Source organism: Sceloporus occidentalis, unplaced genomic scaffold (genome assembly GCF_023333645.1).
Source record: "Sceloporus occidentalis isolate IW3139 unplaced genomic scaffold, rSceOcc1.0.p SCAF_16, whole genome shotgun sequence".
NCBI classification, from domain to species: Eukaryota; Metazoa; Chordata; class Lepidosauria; order Squamata; family Phrynosomatidae; genus Sceloporus; species Sceloporus occidentalis.
Genome location: NW_028316996.1, coordinates 11,074,534 through 11,091,191, shown reverse-complemented (window position 1 = coordinate 11,091,191; position 16,658 = coordinate 11,074,534). Strand labels below are relative to the sequence as shown.

Here is a 16,658-nt window from a genome sequence, read left to right as displayed (position 1 = left end):
CGATCAAAACACCCTGCTTTTATCAAGGCCCCAGAGTAAGACGGAGAACAAAAGCTGCAGCAATTAGTGCTCGATGAGAGACTATTTTTAATGGCATTAACCCTCCCCCCTTCATACACAATCCAGGCTTTAAATGGCCGCTGGTGCCCAATCATAACCAGCCAGCGTGCTGCCGCTAAAATCAATGATTTCCTGCTGTCAGGCAAAAAAAATGTGAATGTCACTCTTCTGAGAAATTACAGAAGTCAGATCTGGCCTCTCCATAAACACCATGCGATAATTCCATCCATGCAATGAAACTTTAATCAGCCGCACTGAGCCACTGTTAGCGTGTGTATATGTATGACACACACATCTGGGTCTACATGCTTCAAGGAAGCCACGTTTACGCTGACCACCACTTGCTAAAGTGAGAATGTGGAACACTTTGCTGTAGCTGGCCCCATGTTAAGCGCACTCTTAGAACTGTTTGGCCCATTTGTGCTGTTAGTTATTAAAACTTCTCAATTCGCGAGTGAGCCAGACGTGTTATGGATTTCCTCTGAATCAGAGAACCAATAACCTCAGATAAGGGCAGCCATCAGGGAGTACAACCAGTATGAGGTCTGGTTAAGCATGACCCCCCTCATTGGCCTTTGTGGCCCATTGCATGGGACTGGGCCCCCACGGCTTGCTTCCTGTGTCTGGTCCCTTGTGAGCTTTAGGGGTCCTGTGGATTGGGGTCTTGTGGCCCCCTTGAGAGCATAAAGCAGGGCAGTGAGATGATCAAGGGGTCCTTGTGTCTGTACGGTATTTCTGATGGCTGTCCTGCCTCAGATCTATGTTTTGACCTTCTAGGCTTTGACCATGGGCTGTGAACGTGCGCAGTGACCAAAGAGACTAGTTCAGTTTAATGGACTTGCGTTAAAATGCAGCCCTAAGTATTTGTACCGTTCCGGCTTAGACCATTGCTTTAGAAATATGTTGAACATTTACGTAATCCTCAGATGACTGGTTATGAAGACCTTTACAAAGATCTGCCACAAACAGCTGGGCATTTATTGAAGCGATGCCAAGTAAAAGTTCAGTAAAAAAAAAGCTGTTTACTAAAGCTGTAAAATGCTGCATTCTTTTTATTTCAAGGTTCTGTTCTGCCATAAAAAGGCCAAGCTTTCTTTTCTGACCAAATTGCCAAGTGATTAGCACTCAAAAATCAGAACCTCCTGACAAACGTCTCACAGAACCACGATACACACATAATTCAAAAGTTTGGGGTCACTTTCCTGTTTCCATGGAAATCCAAATTGTGTAACATTATTGCAAAAGGGTTTTCTAACGATCAGTTTGCCTACTGAACTTAAACTTGAATCAGCGAACACAACGTGCCATAAGAACACAGGCGTGATGGAAGTGACAAAGGCCCTCTGTACGCCTATGAAGACGTTAATGTCTACACTGTATTTCTGATCCATTTCATGTTATTTTAATCGACAACATTTGCTATTCTTTCAAAAACAAGGATATTTCTAAGTGACCCCAAACTTTTAAATGGTAGTGTACCTGCATGTTCTAAGCGAAGAGAATTATTCCAACACTATAAGGGCACATAAACCAGAAGCCCACAAAACGAAAAAAAGCTTTTTTGCCATTAAACGATAATGAATAAAATGACGTTGGTTCTATTAACAATAAATCAAATTCGAGGAACCCATGCATATCACCAATGAATATATTTACAAACGCTACGAGCGCAATGTGTAAAGTCATATTTTACTTGCTTACTCCGATACTGCTTTTGAGTGTTGACCGACCCTCAAGTAAAAGAGACCCCGTCGGAGCCAGGCCCATTTCGCAGACCCTGCACTTGCCTTTCCCGTCACGCCGGATAATATTGCTAAAGCGCTGTCCTGCAATGTAAAAGAGAGACAGTATTTCAGGTACATTCTAATGAAGCCAGTGAAATGGAGAGAACTAAATAACTAGACACGTTGGTAAATACTGTTGATTGGGGTTTTTTTTGGTTTGTTTTTTTTTGAAGAAAAAAAGTGGAAAAAAGGTGCCAAAACGCGAGGAAGCCATGGTGGCAACCAAATCCCCAAATCTTCTGGGGCCGAACTCTTGGTCACTCTCGAAAAGGGGAAAGACCACTGGAATCTTCGATCGAGGGGGGAAACATAAGAGCTAAAAAAGACAATACTGTTCTAAAATCAAATGTGCAAACTGTAAAAAAAATAACTGTGAAAAACCATATACAAATGCTCCATTCTGAATGCCCAGTCGTTTAGATAAAACGTTCTTGGATGGGCCCCGAAGTGCTTAGTGCGCAACAAAATAGGTGATGTTCTAACCCCACTGAGTGCCCTGGGGCATGGACAGGGGGCTCTAAGCGAACCTCGGGGCTCCAAGCTCTTCCTCTTTGACAGGTTCTCGCTTGATCTTAGCCAAAAGGCTGAGAAATTACTGTTGACACCGCAGTAAAAGGACATTAATATCTGTTTTGCATTTACAGGGATCAGCGTTTGCTTCTCATTTACTACCCCGGTAGCTGCTGCTACACCACTGGGTTTTGTACTTGTATACACATGCAATGGGGACGGGCATGCTACGCACATATCCGCAAATAAACCATGCAACCATGCCAGTTGTTATTGCAAATATTTTAATGCACTACATACACTGTTCATTAAAAATACATTTTAACTTGGCTTAATTTGCGAGCAAATGGATGAGTTCAAAAAGATTTAAAAAAAATATGCAATTTGTTGTATGTAAAAAAAAAAAAAAAAAAAAGATGGCTTATTGGATTAAGATGCAGCACACAGAGCACCCAAGTACTTTAAAAACACTTTTCTATACTCCTGAAGGTCCATTACTATAAAGAAAAATAATGGAAAATGACTGCCTTTATGCAATAAATGGGAAACATGAAAGCTCTTTTTTTCTCTCTCTCACAAAAGAAATGGTGGGCTTATTGCTGCTTTGTCCAAAGAAGAAACTTGATTATTCTACAAATACGTAGGAACATCTGTCCCAAATGTTTGCTTTCTATGCAATGATTATATGAAGACGCATAATCTCACCCCCTCTGTAAGAAGCAATTAGTTTTATGATAGCTCTGCTAAAGTTATTTCACCATCTTGCAGCGAAACGATTGTAAAGAGGAGAGGCAAAGAACGGACATACCATGTCTCCGAGCTCCATGCTGATATCAACGGCGGCAGCTCCTGATTCTCCATCGTTCCCATCCAGCTCAAACGCCTTCTTATAGCAGCCACGAGCGCGGCCTTTATCGCTAGCCACCTCTCTGTAGTAATGGCCCAAGTAACAGAACACTTTGGGCAAATACGGGTCTAGTTTTGCAGACTGAAAAACATTTAATAAAAGTACAAGTAGTAGATTTAGGCATTTCAGAAACTTAGGCGTTGTTGCTAAATACAAATAGGGCTTTACTAAGTACAAGTTCCCAAGGAATTCAAGTTTTCAAGTCTCACTATTGTAGATGCTTTAGATAAAAAAAGAGAGAGAGCATAAGGTTATTGCCTGAACATACACTATCACTAACAGTAAATACACGGACTCCTATTCACCGTTCAGGTGAAATGAATGCTGCTACGCACCAGATTTGGTGAGGTAGCCCAGCACGACCCACAGTTAAATTGGCAAAATATGTATGCGTTATGCAGCCATTTAGGTCCAGGCACTTAAAACGCAAAGGAGTAAAAGCTAAGCACAATCTGGACCTTCATTACATCCATTTGAGAACTCTCTGATCAGAATTGATTTTAACTAGCTTTCTATGTAACAGAGTTTAGTAAAAACAAGGTTCCTTTTGTTTTGTAAGTGAGAGCAGATCGCTTAAGGTTTATTCGTTGTGAGGCTTCACTGACATATCATATTATTACTAACACGCGGGGTCATAATCTAAAACTAGAGGGACAGAGGCTTACATGCAATCTAAGCAGGTTTTATGCTAACGAGAGGGTGGTAGATAAGTTCAATGGGCACCCAGCAGAAGTGTTAAACTTTAATACAATAAGGGAATTTAGCCTTTCTGCGGTGCTCGTATTTAGCTGTAATTTTCTTCTCGTTTACTGAACACACACAAGTCATATATCGGTTTTTTTCAGTACAAGAAGGGCTCTCTTTAGATGTCATTATTCTAATTGTATCATATAATTTACTATAAAAAAAAAAAAAAAAATATGGTGAAAGAAAAACTGACTGACTTTTACTCATCCAAAAATGAAAAAACCTGCTAAGTAGAGTCTACTACTTGTTGTGAGTTTAGAAATACCCAATGTTTTGTGGTTTTTTAAAAAACAATAATTACAAGTACAAAACCATTTTTTTTCCAAATCTAGTAATTCTGCCCCCATGTGCTATTTGGGAGATCTTTGAAGCCATCCAATTTACTCCAGGGTATTTCCAATGCTAGTATTTTAACTGTTTCCATGCACTAATTCTAAAACCAGTCTTTGTCAAACTTTGTGGTAGCAATCATTTTGCACTTTTGTCAAAATTTGCGGTGGTTGAAGGACAAGACCAAGGACTGATTAAGGCTTGAGTCTTCACAGCATGGAAAATGGGCAAAACGGCCAAATGGGTCCTATCTGCGGTCAAATTCTGTGTTTCTATATACGTCAACTAGCTCTTGGTTGCCAAGTGACATCTTACACTAACACCGAAGAAAATCTTGGGGTTTTATGGCAAACTTTGAAAGCAATTGCTTGGTATACTCAAAAAAAAAATCTAGATTAAAATTACCTTCAAGAACTGTGTAATTGCTTTTGTCTTGTCTCGCTTAGTTTCTTCACTCATATACCAATAAGTCAACCCGAGGTAGTAGTAATAGACTGCAGTTTCTGGCTTCCTTTCAATTGCATGCTGAAAACTGAAGAAAAATACATTTAAATATAATCTGTTAACAGCTTTAACAAATGCTCCAGCATTCTGGCTATTTGTATTGATAAATAAGGCAGTTCTGTCTATTTCACTATAAATAGGCAATCAAGTAAATTGCACTCCCAAAATGTTTGCTTTTCAAACAGCCAAATCATAAGAAACAAATATATCCTAACGTGATCTCACCCTCCAACAGGCTCCTGTTACTGACCACTTTGTGACCAGTTTTTTTGTACCCTTCATAACATTTCTGCTGTGTTTGTGTTTAGCTGTAATTTTCTTCTTACTCGTTTAGTGTACCCACACAAATTATATATTGATTTGAGTTTTTCTTTGAATTTAAATTGCCAGGACAATTTAATTTACCCCATCATATATTTTTACAAACTAAACACCCCAGGGTATTTTACATGGTGTTCTGTTACCTATGCGGTTCTTACATATAGTACTGCAAGCTACTGTATCAAAACAATATAGATGCTTGAACAAAAGGACACTTGCGTGGAAGTTATCTACATACACCAGCTGAGCTTCTTAATCTCTTTTCAGCAGTAGGGCTCCAGAGAGCCATCACACGGCGCCCCTGCAGATTTTTTGGTGTTGCTAATTGCCTCAATTATTGATCGATTCTTATGCTGGTTTAACACCATCACATCAATTGCCACCAACTGTATGCAATTCTATGACATGCCTGGCAAGTCAATTGTCACGAAGGGGGTGATTGAGCCGTTTACATCATTTATATATATTTTTTATTATTAGTTATAAATTGGATGTCTAGTTAGATAATAAAACATTGTTTGTGTTTGCGATTTTGGGTGGTGGATTGATTGACTGAAGCTAATACTGTTCCTGCATCACTGCAGAAATTACACATCTAATTCTACTTTCATTTTTTCCTTTTCAGTCATTAACGTATTACTCAAAATGGGGTTACATTCTAGGACAGGGGTGCCCAACCGGCGGCCCTCCAGCTGCTGCAGGACTACATCTCCCATCATTTTCTCTTTCAGCTAAGGGGCTGGCCGAGGAGTATGGGAGATGTAGTCCTGCAGCAGCTGGAGGGCCGCAGGTTGGACACCCCTATAATTATTATAATAATAATTGTGCATTATTTATATTACGATATCAGCCATGGCATGACAATGACCTCTATTTAGTATCATACGGACAGGATTTACCGCATACCTTTTCTCTGCATCAGAATAATTCTTCTGATAATAATAAAGTTGGCCTTCAAGAAAAAATGTTTCTGCCAGCTGAGGGTATGAGTGTCTAAGCTTGTTTAAAATCTGCAATACATAATAGAAAAATGAGATAACATAAATAACAAAAACACACACAAAATATGAAAAAAACATGCCTGCATCAAGAATACTTTTTAAATCAAAAGCATCAGTAGCAATAGGTTTCTGACACTGTTGCCCCCTGTGATTTTGGAACAATTAGTTTTTTAGATGGCACACAGGAGGACTTTAACTTATCTTATAGAGGGGCTTCATAGCAAAGGGGGTGAATACATATGCACGCACCACTTTTATATTTTTTATGTTTTAGGATGTTTTTAAAATAATTATTTTCTTCACTTTGCCAATTTGGACTGTTTCGTAAATGTCTATTACATGAAATCAAAATCCACTTTAGTTCCATGTTGTAATACAACTAATTAGGGAAAACTTGCAAGGCAGTGTAAATGGCACATGAACCCAAACCGACAGACAAGCCTCTCATCAAACGCATCCAGTCATTTTTGAGACTACCGCAATTATTGCCTTGTTACATCTACAACGCTCCCAGTACCCTGGATACAGATGATGTGCTGTGTCTTCAACGTAATTAATCACTGAAAATGTTACATATAATCCAGGTCCTTTCTTGTAGAAAGGATCGATTTGGATATGGAACCAACGGAAGTGTAATGTGAAGCAGAAGGACTTCACTTACCGAAGTGTCATTTACAGAAACCATACAGCTGAGATGTAGCAAAGTTACAAGTGGCTGCTTTTTTGTTTTTTTCATCAACAAAACATTATGTTAACATTGACAATTATTCAAAACATTAAGGCGTGTAATAACTAAATGCAGCTAGGTTAGGAGAAAAAGACCTGTGAAGCCAGATCCACGGATCCTTCTTGTAGATACGCTTGACCTTTTATAGCACATATTTCGGGATCGTTATCGCCATCAGAGATCTAGGAAAACACAAAGGTTCCATATTAAAAACAGCAATAACTAGTTAAAAAAACTATTTCCTACACGACAGAATGTTGACCATTTAAGCACTAAAGTGCAATATAGAGTGTTAGCACTTATAAATTACATATTCGTCTAGGCAAATAATGGATGGTTGCAATGCAAGGCTCCACTCTCAGGTGCCCTAAAGCGTTACCGCCACATAAAACGCACAGCACAGTTCATCTCTGCATGAGCTCCGGTACGTTTTACTGCATTTTTTTTTTCGTTGCCTGCGAGATTTGGTATAAGTGTGTGGTTACTAAATGAAACGAGTGGCTGCCATGTAACAAGGCTGCGCGTTAAACTGTCTGACTTCAGTGGGAACTCAACCTGCATACATGCCAGGAGCATATTTAATCAGAAAATAAGATATGAAAAAATAACAAAATATTTTAGTAACGGACTCAAAATAAAACGGACTAAAAACAGAAAAGGAACTTTTAAACGTGATGCCTAAAAATGGGATCAGATCTTTTGTGACAAGCCATTGTAGCCACTGATTTTGAAGGTCACACAGAAGCTTTTTTTATGTTCACAAAAAAAGTATAACTGCGGTAACTATTTCATACTTTTTTGTAGTTGTAGTCATGGAAACGCAGGGGACAAGTAAAAAGCGTCCTCTAATTCTACTATACTATAAAAAAGTCACATTTACTCTACTTGTTCCAATCTTTTGTTTTATTTTTATTTTTTAAAAGGTACATTTAATGCGCTCACTTAATGGGGATTACAAATTAAAATAACCTACTAATGAGAATGCCAGTAAGAGTAGCCATATTAACCACTTCACATCAACATGAATATCATTCTACAATATACGGCCCCTTCTGATATTAATAGGTTCTGAAAGCCATACAGGAAAATGTGTACATTCAGAACATAATGCATATGCCGGTATATGCCGAGGCAGGCCATATTTTTAAACCAAAGCAATCCATTTACTGATAATCTCTACTTTATAGATACCTGTTCAATTGCTTTGATTGCCTCACCAGCACTGTGCAAATCGCTGCTTTCCACTAGGGCTTCCGCCTTCAGCCGAAGGGCTGTATTTTTCTGCAGAATGCTTCTAGATGATGGTTCGGCCTGTGTCAAAGCTTTAATAGCTGGAGAGATAAGGAAGTCATTGGCTGTCCCCAAAACATCACATAATAATCAGAAGCACAAAGAGTTCCTAAAACTAAAGGAAACATTAAGTCTTTGCTACGCAAATCTAACGTAAAGAAATTAGTAGAGATTAAGGGCTGGATGTGCTCCCTCATGATTATTGAAGGAAAGTAGAAATCTCCAAAGCTTCTTACCTTGGTCACAGGATAATATAGCCTTGGCAGATTTATGTATTTTCAGCTCGGCCTTTGCCAGATAACACCATGCAGAAGGACAGGAGCTCACTTTCTGCAATCCTGACCAGAAAATAAAGCAGAGTTTACCCAAAGCTGCCATATCAGTCAATGTGATCCCAAGCATCAACCATGTAACGGGAAGCGTAGGTTCTCTTCTGCCAGACAGTTACAATGCTTATATTCAGATAGTACCAAAAACATACCTTGAGACAAGTTTTCAGAAGCTGTTCCATAGTTTTTATCATGAAGAGCTTTGATGCCGGCACCAATGAGACCTGCGCCATTCAAGGGTTCTAGTTCCACCAGACTGCTGTAACACCGGCAAGCTTCTTCACTTACATCCTCTGTAACAGAGTAAGGAATATCATTTTACATAAGAGAGCAAGAACATTATTTGGGTTAAGGGGGTAGACTTGGTCATCATCCTTTTCATCGCCTAATCACAGAAAATGGAACACTTTGCCAAAACCACAGAAACAACGTTCATCTAAGAAGAAGCCAGGGACATTAAGTATGATTCAGCATCAGCAATTAAACTGAAACAGTAGCCAGGTGATGGTTGAGGAAACTTAGGGGGTTCATATCACGCGCAAGGTGGCAAGTTTCTCCAGCTGGCCCTGCATAATGCATAATTCAATGTGTGAGGAGAGATTAAAGACACCTAAATGATTTAACTAGATGTTATCCAGAGCCAGCCAAGCTCTCCCCACAGCAGAAAATCACTCAGAGGACCCTTCATTATACATAAAGAAGTCAATGAGTTAAACCCACACCACTTTACACGTCCTATACAAACACTAAAGAACATTTCAGGCTCTGATCATACAATCCGGCATTAGCCTGACCTAACAATTATCCTTCACTTATATGAAGCACTTGGTCTCAGCATCTTGTAACGTTCTACTAGCTCACTTAGTCCCCGTCACACAATTACTGATGCATTTCATCGATTAAGGATGAGCTAAAAAAATATATACCCAAATTTAGACTTCAATGTAGTAAAGCCTAGATCTGTGCAATTGGGTGTATTCATTGAGCAAAGAGTTTGGAGAGCTCCTTGACTTCAGCTAGGCGTTATGAAGGGTCAGTCACGGTGAGCGTCTTCTCCTGCAAAAATGGTTCTGCAGGCCCTGCATAGTGTATAGCTAAATCAGTATGAATCAACAACATTATGCTTTATGCAAGGCCAGCACATTCATTCTGCAAGAGGAGACCCTAAGCCTACCCAAAGCTTTGTGCCATTTTTTTCAAACCCCTTAAAGACAATGGGCGGTCCCTAAACCCATTGAAAACAATGCATTTTGAGCCCGTACATGTACGGGCTTTGTCATTAAGGGGTTAATATATCAGTCATGGTAAACGTACAGTAAAGTAAAATATTTACATAAAAACAGTAGCTGACAGGTACTTTATTTTAGCTGCACAACGCTTAGTGTCATTCTGAACGCCTGCAGAGGGGAAGCCAAGTGGCTCAATACCAAATTAATTTCCTCCAATACATTAAGAAACGTGGCACTAACGTCCAAATGAAATGTTAATAACTCACATAGTGTGTAATTCAGCATAAGCGCGAGTGCATGTGGATGACAATTTGTTCTTTAAAATTGCTCAAGAAATGTACATTTTAGCTGTGATTGTAGCTTATGAATCAAGAGGGAACAATAAATACAAGCTCAGTGTCTGATTACTCTGTCACCGCGACCTGGATTTCTTTACCGCACTCTTCTGTATGAACGGACTGGCTGAAGTCTATTCTTTGCCCTGCAATCACAGACACTAACATGAGGGTAAAGTGGCGCGCATGTGTAATTTTCCGCTATTGTCTTCCAATCCCCTGCTAATACTAATAGCTCTCCTGAGTAGTACCTCCACTGATCTGGTACACCATGTTCCTTTTCACAAGCGGTCTTAGAAAAGCGAAATAATACAAAGAAATTCAGGGAGAAAAGGGTGGGGGAATCGTTCCGTATTTTTTTTTATATTAAAACACAGAAAAGGAAATGCCAGCAGGAAAAAAAAATTACTAACGTTAACCGTTCCACTGCCAGACAACATGTTCCTCTACTGCAACAAAACAGAAACAAACGCGTCTCCTGTATCAGAATGGGTTAATGAGCTCCTCAGAGGCCTTTATTGGACATTATTCTACTGAAAGCAAAAGCTACATTGAGGAATATTATATGATAATAAATCCACGTGGACACGCTCAGGAAAGACAATAATAAAGCAGCGCGTCGCTTCCATCTGCAATTTATCATATTTTAACACACTGACTTACAAAACACAACTTTCCTTTAAAATGTTCTCTTTAAGGAGTCCAAGTCTCAGTGTTTGTTGATGACACAAAATTAGGTAGGGTAATTAAGTCTAAACTCGGATGTTTCTTCTCTTCTGAGTGGGGGACTGGGCTGGCTAGTAACAAATAAGGTTCAATTCAGACAAATGTAAAGTTATGCGTTATGGGAAAGGTAAGTCCTAGCTACAGAGCACAATGTCAGTCAGCAGCTGCAAAGGCCAATAAGACATTGACATCTATAAAACGGGGTATCAATTCACGGAAGGATATCATCTTTGCCTCTTTATAACTCAATGGTAAGACCTCACATTGAACATACAGTGCAATTTCGGGCACCTTACAAAAAGGACATTGTGGAACTAGAAAAGGTGCCAAGGAGGGCTTCAAAATTAATACGGAAGATCTTTGTTACAAAGAGGAAGACTAAAAAAGTTGCATCTATATTTTCTAGAAAAACTGGAGTGTTAAGAGGGTAATTATAACATTGTATAAATATGTGTAAGGACAATATAGATTGCTCCAGTGACCTGTTCATGAATAAATTATACGAAGAACAAGAGGTTTTAGGGATTCTTTACAGTAAAGAAAATAAAGGTATGCAATTCTCTGCCAAGAGAGGCAGTGTTATCAAATACAATGGATGCCTATATATTTTTGGAATAAACATTAATATTTTACAGCTTCCTACAGAGAAATCTGACTGCCTTTTGGAGTCAAGGATGATTAAGTGGCAAAGTTCAAAAAATAGGATAGGTAGAAGGGTTGAACTTCAAGACCTACGTTTCTGTGAAAGGTACTCTTCTGAACTATCATGGTTTCCCATAAAAAAGCAAAGCAAATAAACATTTAGTGGCATGGGTAGTAAACGTTGGACTTTAAATGTCATCAGTTATATTTAAATGTTTACAGTTTTTATTCCTTCCTTTGACTTTTTGTTCTTATCTGGTCTTAATAAAAAAAAAAGACTTAAAAAAACACACAAAAGCTGCATGAAATGTTAAACAGCTTACCAGAGTTAATGTAGAGCAAAGCAAGGACTTCTAGAGGGTAACAGAGGGAAGGGTACAAAGAAGCCATACCGCCACACATCTCCTTTAACTTTGTTTCTTCAGAAGGGAGCTGCAAGAGAACACACAAATACAGAACAGCCCCGTGGATGGATTTCTAAGAAAAATATAATATACGCCTATACATTCCAAATCCAAACACTACACTGAGCGTTATTGTAATGATTGCTTACATCAATGAAGTCCCTTTCACTAAAGACCTTAATTAGTCAGAGGGTCCTGATGATGATTAAGACAGACATCCTATTGTTACCACAATTTAGTATAATTTTGTATTTTTGTCCAGTAGATTGAGCCACGATAATAGACTACAACACTTACATTATACAATGTTTACGTTTTACAACATGGTAAGAGCACTTCCTTACAAAGATTAGAGACAAAATGTCAGTCTTTAACATTTCAGATATTTCATCAATTGTATTGATTTTTAATTCATGGTAATACATGGTAATTTGGTACACTGCTACTGAAAAAGGTTAACTCTAAAACTTCTCTTCAAAGTGATTCTTAAAAGCTATTACATGTGTCGAAAGTAAACCAGCACTGAGTGGCACAAGAACATGTGGTGACAGATACAACATGGACCAAACAGTGCTTCGCGAGGGCAGAAAGATGTTTATGGTTCTTGATACTAAAAACCCCGAGCAATGAACATACAACCCTAGGTCTGGGCTCAAAGGGTTCACTACACACGCAGGAGATCACCAGGAGCTGCATAGAAGGAAAAGGACGGCTCTATAGACATCTGGCTGCTGGACACTAAAATCAGTTCTGTACGGGCCATGATATGAATATTTAGTGTCCACTCTATAACCTTCATAAACTAGTTGAATCCATACTATATACCATATTCTATACTTCAGTTGGTTGAAAGAGATATATATATATATATGAAATGCATGAGTGTATTTATGGAATAAATAATGGCGAATGTATTCTCCACAGAAACAAACACATTCTCAGTGGGCCACCAACAGTTACTATGACAATTTATGGAGTATTATTTCAGTTTACATACAGTGCTATACCTTAGATAAACAGCAAATGAAGTGTTGATAGAGCATTCTATGTTCCTCACTTGGCACCTCTTCCATGCAGGAAATCGCATTTTCAAATGCAGTTATTAGCTAAAATTAGAATTAAAATATGAACAAAATAATATTATTGGTGGGATTGTGTGATTGTAGTTACGGGATAACTAAGTGCTCAATTTATCAAATTCATAACAGCAATGAGGCTTAACACATGCCCTTTACTGAATAAAATCCTAAAACTTAATAAAAACTGCAAACTTAGCAAAAATTCAATAGTTTGAATATTGGATCTCATGGTGATTGGAAAAAAATAATGGCAAAGCCAACAGGTTTTTCTTTTTCTGTTTCCAAGTATCCTTGCCAAAAACAAAATCACTGTATAATTTGTAATTAGTTGTTGATCTGCTTACCAACATTTTATTTGGACATTGCCAAACTAAACAAATCTAACTCTATATTATTTGTGGGTACTTGAGAACTTGAGTATGGGAGGTTTTTTAATACTTTATAAAGTAAAGTATTAAAAAAAAAAATGGAACAGTTACCAGGAACCACTACTATCTGCAACAATTGAATTTACAGTTTTACAGTTTATTGTAAAATAATGAAAATTAAAGTACTCTGTGAGTATTTTAATATGCATTATAAATAAAAATAAATGTAAAACTGAAAACACAATACAGAAGGTAAAGCACATATGATGGCTGGAGTGTCTCTTTAAACATACTCCCGATGATCAGTAAAGAGTCCTCAGCTTGGTGCCAGTATGCGGGTGAAAGTAAAGGAGACTTCAGTTACCAGTTGCTGTGTTTCACGGTCATGGCTCTCCACCTCCTGTCCCAATAACAGAGTCATCCGTTTCCAGAGCTCATAAAGTTCACTGTTCTTGACATCTTCATCTTGCTTCATCTTAATGAATTCATGCCATGTTTGAGCAACCTGCCATTACAGATTTAATTGAGTGAATCACGTTTTAAGCCCAAATTAATGTATTTGTCTGTAGCAGCAAATTAAAATGAAATGTTTAGAAACATGGTGCGTACCTTCAAATAGTTCTTGTCTTGGTGATAAAGCTCTACAAGCTTTTGGCAAACCTCATACCACTTTTGCTTGTCAGAACTAGAATGAATTTGAGAGGACAAATTACTATAGAGCAAGGGTAGAAATGAAAATATGGCAGACAATGCATTAAGGTTTCCCAAAGTATTTTTGGGTTTTTTCTGCATACAATTGCTGTGAAATCAGCATAGCCAAAGTGTAACGAAATCCATAACAGAAAAATGTGCTATTTAAAACAGAAATTCCAGGGAGTCACAAGATTCAACACAAGGCTCTGTCGTAGCTACAGCCTTGCTGGAGATTAATACCTATAAACCATTAAAGATATGCAAAGCACATGGACTGCAATGAAAGGACACCTAGAAAGCACTGGACTAAGTATATCTTACCTCAGGTAAAGTTCCAAAAGCTTCTGGTATACATTTGGCAACTCCTGCTTAAAATCTTTTTGGTTGACTTTCTCGTATAAGTTTCCCAAACCCTGCAAAAGTAGAGTGTTTTATATAATCGGCCCCAGATTTCACCGATATCTTGAATGGACAATATGCAGGCCCATAACAATGACTTGGTTTTATGAAATTTTGCTAAATTCCATAGTTGGAAATAATTGTCTTCAAAAGGGTAAAAAAGCACTAGAATGGACTTAACAGGATCTTTACATTTTTAAGCAAGAAATCTCATTCTAGCTACATCTCTCATTTACTGTACTCACACAAGTTATATATTGTTTTTCTCTCTCTTAGGACAAGGGCTCCCTTTAGATACATTCTGATCATATCATCAGTACCAGATTCTAATATTTGTCCTGAGTTTAGAAATACATAACTTGTTTATGTTTTTTCCAGCAACATCTCCTGAGTACAGTGATACCACCCCATGCATAGGTTTGTTGGAGGCCACATTTAGGACATGTGCATCTCTTTTTCAGCTTGGAATTTTGACAACTGCCCCATGTCCTATTTGGGACATCTTTGAGGCTGGTCAATTCAAATTACACCGACCACACCATGTATGTTAAAAAAATAAAAATAATAAACTAGCCCCCCCGAGTATTTCAAATTCTAGTATTTTAACTCTTTCCACACACTAATTCTACCACCAACTTAGTCTTTCCCCCCCCACACACACAATGTATATTAGGTGGAAATTGGCACCCCAATATGTGTTCAGCAAGATGTAGAGTTGAGTGATACCACCCATGCATAGGTTTGTTTGGGGGCTACATTTGGAATTAGTGAGTTGGGCTCCAATCACCTTCAATGGGTGGCTGCAGTACCTGTAAGTGAACCTGCTGGAGGAGCTTAGAGTCCTGAGGAAGGTCTGGACACATCATCATTTTGTTAGAGGCAGAATCCCTCTTTTACATGGCATTTTCTAATGCTCTTAGGAGTGATCAAAAGGGACTACTGACTAGATATCGAGGCACTTCAGCAACACTGGCTGAGCTTAGGAAGCGATCACTGATCGCCTCCAAGACACTTTTTTAGACTCTGGCCTTAAAATTTGGTGAATACAATCACTCCTAGGAAGGATAGAACGGGTTCGCTAAATTTTTTGGGTGTTGCTGGATGCCTCAATGCTAAACACCATGTGAACAAAGAGAGGCTGTTGATTGCTTTCTACACTTGTGTAACCCAAAGGCGTGCGTTTACGTGACTTGCCTGACACGTCAATTGTTAATAGTTTCTCTAACTAGACAATCACCTTTACATTATTGTTTCAAAGAACCCAAATCAATAAAAAGCACAGACTTACGCATCTTCATTTGTTACCTTTTTACCCTTACATATGCAATGGATCTACACGCACCTTCATTCCAAAGGCTTGCTTACTTGCATGTACTAGGATCTGATTTATTTTCACTATAAGCAAAATCAGAGGAAGCTTCTTTACGTTTTTGGATTTATCATGAATGCATAATATATTACCTGCCATGCTAGTAACTGCTCTGGTTCAATCTCCGTAGCTTTTCTATAAGCGGCATGGGCTTGATCAGGCTGCTTCAGTTCTGCTGCTGCCAAACCAATGAACACCCAGGCATTGTAATTATTCTTCTCCAGTTTTAGAACTGCCTGTATTGAAAAAATATTACATTATCGCAAAATTGTTATTAATGGAACCATGCCAACCTTAATTAAAATGCGTTTTGTATTTTGCCTACTAAAGTAGGGCACACAAGCCATTGCTTTCAATGAAAGGCCAACCTGCATTTGTGAGAAGCATACTTCATGCTTCAGTTTGAAACACGGTACAGTACAGCCATCATTTGGAAGCCAAATAAATGAGAGAAAAACTCTGCACTCTTTGCTCATTTAATGTCATGAGTAAGTGCTAATTAAGCATGAAACACGTCAAGCTTTTATCCGATCTGTATCTTTCCTGTTTGGTTCCCGATTTCTTTGCATTAAATGACCGAAGCAAAGAGAGTGGAGTTCTTCTCTCATTCATCTGCGTTGGCTGTTAGCTTGGAAACATTCTTTCTACTCCAGGCACCTTGCTGACTGTGTCTGCGTCCCTGACCAGACCGCAAGCCTGATTTACCCGTATCATTTCCAAATCTTTTGATGATGTTTTGCATGTCTGGTGAAAGAACAGGCTGGTTGTGTCACTTTTTGCGACATTCATATTGTGGGACATATAACGGAATTACCTTGCATTGCTTGAGTGCTTCTTTGTAGTCTTTATTTCTTATTGCTTCTCTTGCAGTCTTCAGCACAGCTTTCACTTCCTTACTCGACAT

General features: G+C 38.5%; 1 protein-coding gene across 1 annotated transcript in view; it reads right to left on the bottom strand.

Annotated features, from left to right (window-relative positions):
- Positions 1 to 16,658, bottom strand: part of LOC149303032 (tetratricopeptide repeat protein 37-like) — a 41,803-nt gene extending 25,145 nt beyond the window's left edge. The window contains exons 1-15 of the mRNA XM_089481804.1: positions 16,569 to 16,658; positions 15,847 to 15,990; positions 14,308 to 14,399; positions 13,903 to 13,978; positions 13,658 to 13,798; positions 12,854 to 12,952; positions 11,766 to 11,874; positions 8,663 to 8,803; positions 8,418 to 8,519; positions 8,083 to 8,222; positions 6,987 to 7,073; positions 6,070 to 6,173; positions 4,744 to 4,870; positions 3,163 to 3,342; positions 1,762 to 1,886 (exon numbers count right to left, since the gene is read on the bottom strand). Of these exons, the coding sequence (XP_089337930.1) occupies positions 1,762 to 1,886; positions 3,163 to 3,342; positions 4,744 to 4,870; positions 6,070 to 6,173; positions 6,987 to 7,073; positions 8,083 to 8,222; positions 8,418 to 8,519; positions 8,663 to 8,803; positions 11,766 to 11,874; positions 12,854 to 12,952; positions 13,658 to 13,798; positions 13,903 to 13,978; positions 14,308 to 14,399; positions 15,847 to 15,990; positions 16,569 to 16,658 (1,757 nt within the window). The remainder of the gene's footprint in view (positions 1 to 1,761; positions 1,887 to 3,162; positions 3,343 to 4,743; positions 4,871 to 6,069; positions 6,174 to 6,986; positions 7,074 to 8,082; positions 8,223 to 8,417; positions 8,520 to 8,662; positions 8,804 to 11,765; positions 11,875 to 12,853; positions 12,953 to 13,657; positions 13,799 to 13,902; positions 13,979 to 14,307; positions 14,400 to 15,846; positions 15,991 to 16,568) is intronic.